Source organism: Nannospalax galili, unplaced genomic scaffold (genome assembly GCF_000622305.1).
Source record: "Nannospalax galili isolate Female #2095 unplaced genomic scaffold, S.galili_v1.0 scaffold898, whole genome shotgun sequence".
NCBI classification, from domain to species: domain Eukaryota; kingdom Metazoa; phylum Chordata; class Mammalia; order Rodentia; family Spalacidae; genus Nannospalax; species Nannospalax galili.
In genome coordinates this window covers 1,577,642-1,584,511 of record NW_008342399.1, presented here as the reverse complement: position 1 = coordinate 1,584,511, position 6,870 = coordinate 1,577,642, and the positions used below count along the sequence as shown (strand labels likewise).

The following is a 6,870-nucleotide window of genomic DNA, read 5'->3' as shown; positions in this document are numbered from 1 at the left end:
GACCCCCCCCCCCCCCCACGCACCAAGCCTCACACCTGGTGGCTAGAATCTGGTGAAGACAGGGCACAGAGCAGCAGGTTCAAGAACATGTGTCCTTGTCCTAGAGTGGTTAAACTGCAAAGTTTAAAACCTACTTTGTATTTCACCCTTGATGTCCCATCAAACTTGTGGAACTCTGGTCTCGTCGCTCTCCTTTCTGTCCTTGAGGTTGTGGAAGAGGATTTACATGTTTAGATGCTGTTCCATTGTGGACATGTTCAGTGCTAGATCCTGGACACAGGTATACGAGAGGACATCAAGTTTCAAAGGGCATGGTGAAAGGAAACCCAGGGAAGAGGCCTCTTTCCACTGAAGAGGCTGCAAAATATGGGTATAAGGTGTGAATGACCCTTGATGGGGAGGAGGAGGCTGCCTGTGGGAGACAACAGGACTGCTCTATTTCCTTGTTTTTTACAGGTGATGGCCTGTCCTTCAGGCTTGCTTCACAGGCCCTTTATATTTACAGTTTGTAGTTAATGTGAACACCCAACCCCAATTCCTAGGACCCATTTATCTAAAGATTTATTTTATTTTTAACTATGTGTAAGTGTATCTGTGTGGGGGTCTGTGCACATGAATGCAGATCCCCCCAGAGGCCAGAAGAGGGTGTAGGATCCTCTGGATCTGGAGCTACAGGTGCTTGTGTGCTGCCCATTGTGAGTTCTGGGAACCAAACTCGGGTCCTCTGCAAGAGCAGTAAGTGCTCTTAACCACTGAGCCTTCTTTCTAGCCCTACCACCAAGATCTTCTGAAAATTAAATGAGAGTCTCAAGAGAACACTTCTTCTTCATCAAGTTGCAATTAGTAATAAATAGTTTAAGGTTCAACTGCCATCTCCTTGCAGAGGGAGAGATGGACTTCATGTATTTCTGGAAGATTAAGTGACCTCTGCGGAAATGATGGGGCCTGGGGCAGAGATTGCCCATTGGAAGTATTTCTTCATCAGGCAAATGAATGCCCTTGGCTGGCAGCAGGGATGGAAGTGCCAGGTGTTAAATCCTGAAGAGTTTGCTCTGTGTGAGGCAGTGTTTTAACACTGGACACAAGTGGCCACGTCCAGTGCTTATTGTTCTCAGAGGCAAGTGCCATTTAGACAGAGTTGACAGCTGCAGCAGCTGAGGCCATACTGGCTCTGACCCTGCAAATGGATTTTAAAATCTTGCTACCAGTGTGAACTGGTCTCTTCCCTGCAATGAAGTGAAGTTCTCTCTCCTACAGCATTTTCCCAGCACTATCACCTCGTGTTGCCATCTTATCAGAGTCTTTGCTTCCCCAACCTTTGATACTTGTGTTGCTACCCGTCTAGAATGTCCTGGGCAACACTCCTGGTTCCATGCACTGGAATTTTAAGGGATTGGAATTGGAATACAAATTAGAGCTTGTATCTGCTCCCTGGTTTCTCCTCCTCAAAGCACAGGGATGTGTTCTAGTATGAACAGTAGCAACAGAAATACAAAACCAAACTTAAAAAAAAATTATCTTCATCTGTACAGTTGGAGTGAAAGTCGAGCAGATCATGGCTTATTGCCATGCGTCCAGAGGCCTTTTAAAACTGTATTTGAGTATCTTGAGACTTTACCCAACAGTTGACTTTTGATGAATTAAGTTGAAATTGAGAAAAACTTTATTATTGGTGGGCATCCCGGAGATGGTGAGGGAACGCCTTACTGTCTCCCATAGGTGCTTTAGCTCAGACATGCATGAGAGAGACTGTATCTATGTTTCTCTGGGAGCACCAGAGGCTCTGAGATACAGGCATACTTAAAAAATGGTGGGGACATATATGTAACATAAAATTTATTAGTTTAGGGCTGGACGTGATGGTACACATCTTTAATCCCAGCACTCAGGAGGTAGAGGCAGGCAGATCTCAGAATTTGAGGCCCTCTCAGCATCCCAGTAACATATTCTACTTGACATAAACTGAGCAAGCATACTTTTCTTTTTTTAAATATTTTATTTATTATTTTTTATTTTATGTGTATGAATGTATTGCCTGCATGCATGTATGTGTACCTGTGTTGTGCAATGCCCTCGGAGTTTAGAAGAGGGTGTTGGATCCCCTGGAACTGGAGTTTCAGGCAGTTGTCAGATGTCATGTGGGTGCTGGGAACTGAACCCAGGTCCTCTGCAGGGCAGCCAATGTTCTTAACCACTGAGTCATTGCTCCAGCCCTGCAAGTCTGTTTTAAATTCTGGAGTAGGCAGCAGGTGTTTTGACCTTTTATAGTTTGTAGGTAGGCCAAATAGAGATATAATCATTTTGTTTTGGCTAATTTGTTTCTCTTTACTACCCTCTGTCATCAACCAAATATTGTGTTTCCCCAGGTGACTCGGTGATAATATTCCCACCCCCTCCACCACCGTACTTTCCTGAGGCTTCAGCTTCCACAGGAACCAGAACTCCTGGGACTAACAGCTTGCTCCCAATTGAAAACCCACCTTCCTATTCCAGTCTTTTTAATTATGGGTAAGAATTCCTTTTTGACCTTTACCAGTGGGCATGTGTTCCAGGTCTCATCCTGAATCTTGGCCAATCTCACTTTAAGGCTCTGGTATAAAGAACAGTATTCAAGTGCTGAGTGTCTGATGTTAAATCAGAATTTTTACACTTTACACTAGTACTACCTTGCAGGAAACCCTGGGCAGCTCATAAGAGTGATGGAGGGTTGAGAGGAAACCTTCCCTGGGCATTATTGCTCCTAGAAGAAGTGGTCCTCAAAATGTCTGGCAATGTATCCAGCTCACTGAGAGTGGTACAGGGCTGGAAGCCCCTGCCCTATTAGCTTTGCTACTTCAGAAGGTGGAGAGCTTTAGGGTTCCAGGGGACCCCTAACATGTACAGACAGATTTAAATATTCTAATGGAGGGGGCTTCCTGACCTGGCCCAGGTGGGCCCCTCCCTCCTTGTTTAGCTGCCTTTGGGCCTCAGAGGTTTGAAGAATGATTGAAGAGAGATAGACGGTCCATGCCCCACTCCACATAGAAAGCAGCAAGGAGATTCACAGGACAGGCCCCAGGAAGCAGCAGCTTAGGACAGTGTGAGGGGGTGATGAGAGGGAGGCTGGTCTTGGGGCAAAGGGAAGAAGCTGACCTCTAGGGTGAGTGAGAGGGGTGGTGGTGAAGGAGGTGGAGACAAGCTGGAATGGTCGGAAAAGGACCTGGGCTGGCTCACTGAGGAGGGACGGACCATGAATGTGGACTTTTGAGGTAGACCTGGGTGTTGGGAGAGAGAGGAGGTGTTGAGATGAAGCTGGGAAGAGATTGTAGGTGTCCAGGTGGGAGTTCTGGACTGTGCTTGACAGTCTGGGACTGGAGGAACCAAGGAGTGGACAGGGAAGGGAAGACTGCTGGAAAACATCCCAGGGCAAGGTGGATGAGCTGTCTTGCCAGATGGGGAGATATATGCATTTTTCAGAACAGGGCCAGCAAGGTCACAGGGACCTGGTGCCATTCATGTTTAAGGCTTGTACTCTACCCACTCCACTCAAGGGTGTTCCCTGGGGAGCCAGGAGAATCCCAACATTCAACTAGAGCAGGTGGAGTGTATAAAGCCTGGAAAGGGGGCCAGTGGACATGTGCCTTTCGTGGAGCTACTAGAGTGAGTGAAGTTGTGTGGGACCCTGTCTGCCAGGAAGTAGAGGGGCAGGTTATTTAATGAGACAGGAAAAGAAGTGGCCACAGGATGATGGGGGGGGGTTGCGAGCACCACATAGAGAAAGCTGGGGGCCAGGGAGGTGAATATAGGTGTTATACTGGTGGAGAAAGGACCTGGGCTGGGTAAGCGGAGCCAGATGTCTAACAGTGAATGCTGTATTTTTTTCCTCCAATGATTTGACTTCCCCAAACCCGAAAGCCAATGTTCAGAGCCTTCAAATAAGTACTGGGACTGCCAGGGCGATTTCTGTATCTCAAGTGTTGGCTTTTCTTGCATTATTTCCTGTGATTTTCACAACCACTCTAGGAGGAAGGTGCTGAGGCTTAGGAAGGGTAAATGTCCATGATCACCCACCTAGGAAAAAGCACAGTGGAATTCAGATACAGACTTGATGCAGTTAGAGTTTCTCTGGGGACCAGGGTTCCTCCCTGCCTCTCCTCAAGCTCTGGGCTTGTTTCAATTACCCACCTCCATTTATTCACCCATCTTACATTATCCCTGTAGAAAGACAGAACAGCAGAGGACAGTGACTGTGTGTGCCCTTGCTGGTGTACCTACTCTCTTCAAGGTGACACCTGCACTTTTGTGCTCGGTGCCTTTTCAGTGGCAAGGGCAACAGGAGTCAGGCAGTCTTGTTATAGTCAGCTCAGCTCTAAGAAAAGAGGGATAAGGTGCCAGTGAGATGGTTCAGCAGGTAAAAGCACTTGCTACAAAGCCTGACAACTAGAGTTCAATCCCTAAGACCCACATGACAGAAGGAAAGAATCAACTCTAGCAAAGCTGTCCTCCAACCTATACACACGCACACACACACACACACACACACACACACACACATACACACAAATAAATAAATATAATTTTTAAAAATTTAAAGAAATGTGAGGAGTAAAGAATTGAAGACAGATCTGTAAAAAGCAGAATGTGGGAGAAATATCCCCTTAGTCCTTGGTGGAAGCTCCCTGGAGCTTGTTATAGGGAGGGACCTTCTGTTTACGGGCTGGCCCTGCATTCATCTTCTCTCCTAATGATCTCTCTTCCTTCCAGCAGGACCCCAGCTCCTGAGAACCAGGGCACAGCCTCTGAGAGAGAGCGGGAATTCATATACACTATTTCTGGGATGGGCTCACCATCCGAGAGCTCAGTCACTGCGTATCTTCCATCGGACTTGCCTCCTAGATATGAAGAGAAAGAAACCGCCCCAGCCACGTCCTTGGCTCCCTCTTCCGAGTCAGCCCCATAATGAACTGTGGATTCCAGTGCAGTTTTATATATATCATGGATCTCTATTTTATTTAATTTTTTTTAAATAAAATATATGACCATATTGGCCACATTTTTGTTTTGCTGCTGTAGTATCAATAGAAGTAAGCAACTTTTCAGGCAGATCCTGGCTCTGCAGACCATGGCACAGGCACCATGACCAGCAGGATTCTCCCACTCAGACCTATAACTCTAGGAGGTGAAGGGGTTGTTTATATTGGTGGATAAGGAAACAGAGGTTCAGAGAAACTAATGGACTTCTTGAAGAGCCAATGAGGAAGTGTGAGTGTGTACTTGAACATATGTTCATGTGTGTAAGAGTGCACATGTATGTGCTTGTGTGGGGGAGGCCAGAGGTCAACCTTGGGTGTCCTTATTCAGGAGCTGCCTACCTTTTTTTTTAAAATTAATTAATTGTATTTTACATGTATGAGTATTCTGCCTGCATGTATGTAAGTGCACCCGTGTCATGAAGTGCCCACAGGAGCTAGAAGAGGGAGTCAGATCCCCTGGAACTGGAGTTACAGATGGTTGTTACCTGCCATGTCAGGGCTGGGAACTGAAACCAGATCCTCTGGAAGAGCAGCCAGTGCTCTTAACTACTGGCCATCTCTCTAGCCCCACACCTTGTTTTTTGAGACATGGTTTTTTATTGACCCAGAGCTTGTCATGTTGCTAAGCTGGCTAGCTAATGCGCCCCAGGAATCCATTGTCTCCAGCTCCTCAGTGCTGGGATTACAAGTGTGCCACTATGACCAGTTTTTTCACATGGGTATTGGGGGATGGAATTCAGGTTCTCATGCTACACTTCACTGACTGAGCTATCTGCCCAGTTTTTGAGACTTGGTTGTGAACCTACTTAGCTGTTTCAGAAAGCCACACTTCTATCATGTGCTGTCAAAGGCAGCTAGAAGTGGTCATTAATGTTCAGCCTTCTCCATCCTGTCTCCAGGGTTAGTTGCATCTGGAGCCAAGAAACAAGATTCTCTTAATTTCTTCATTATTTTCCTCCTTTTCATTCCTTTCCTGCCCGCCCTCCCCCCTTTTCCTTTTCCCATTCCTTTCCCTTCATTAGGGGCCTCAAGACCTCACTGCACATTGGCCTCCTGGAGGCTGTGTATGTTGGAATGCTGTGGCTACTGATTTCCCTGGAGGTCTAAGAAGGATTCGCCTTTCTGTCCTGTTCCATTTTGTTTTTGAGCCAGGGTCTTACTATGTAGCCAGGCTAGCTGAAATTGTGCTCCTCCTACCTCAGCCTCCAGAGTGTTTGGAGTAAAGGCACAGGCCACCATGCCTGTATACATGTGTGTGTGTGTGCATGCTTGTGGTATGTGTCCCTTCTCTATGAACCACACTCCCTGCGAACCTCAGTGTTAGCTAGCTCTCAAGTGCCTGAAGGCAGAGCTCCTGGGTCCTGGAGCTTTGGCAGTTTAGCTGCAGGAATAACTAGTGGCATGTGGATTGGCCCTGCAGTAAATCAGGGTGGCTGTTTGGACCAGCAGCACTAATCTATTTGTAAGTTGGACGTTTATTGGATTGAACTGCTCTTAAAATTCTGTGTTTTTTTTTCTTCCTGGAAAGTTAATTATTCACATTTTAAAATTAGAACAAAGGGGAGATTATCACCACTTCCTTCTGCTGTTATTTGTTCAAAATGGCCAAGCTTCTAGGTAGAATTACCTTTAAATAGTTAAGTGTTCATATATAATCAAGAACCTTTGCAATGGCTCAAAGCTGGGTTTGTGACTGGTTGCTTTGCTTTTAACATGGTCATAAAGCTAAGTGAGCACTTAGAAAAATGGACAGGAGGAAGTCTGACCTGGTATAGAAGTATGTTCTGCTTCATCAGCTTTTTGTGGTCTTTGGCAGAGTGTGGAATGAAGCCAGGGTCTGTTCCCCTCTCAGCAGTGA

General features: G+C 46.3%; 1 protein-coding gene across 1 annotated transcript in view; it reads left to right on the top strand.

The window, feature by feature from the left end:
* Tmem171 (transmembrane protein 171) overlaps positions 1 to 4,939 on the top strand; it is an 8,747-nt gene extending 3,808 nt beyond the window's left edge. The window contains exons 3-4 of the mRNA XM_008838467.2: positions 2,367 to 2,508; positions 4,744 to 4,939. Of these exons, the coding sequence (XP_008836689.1) occupies positions 2,367 to 2,508; positions 4,744 to 4,939 (338 nt within the window). The remainder of the gene's footprint in view (positions 1 to 2,366; positions 2,509 to 4,743) is intronic.
* Positions 4,940 to 6,870: the final 1,931 nt, after the last annotated feature.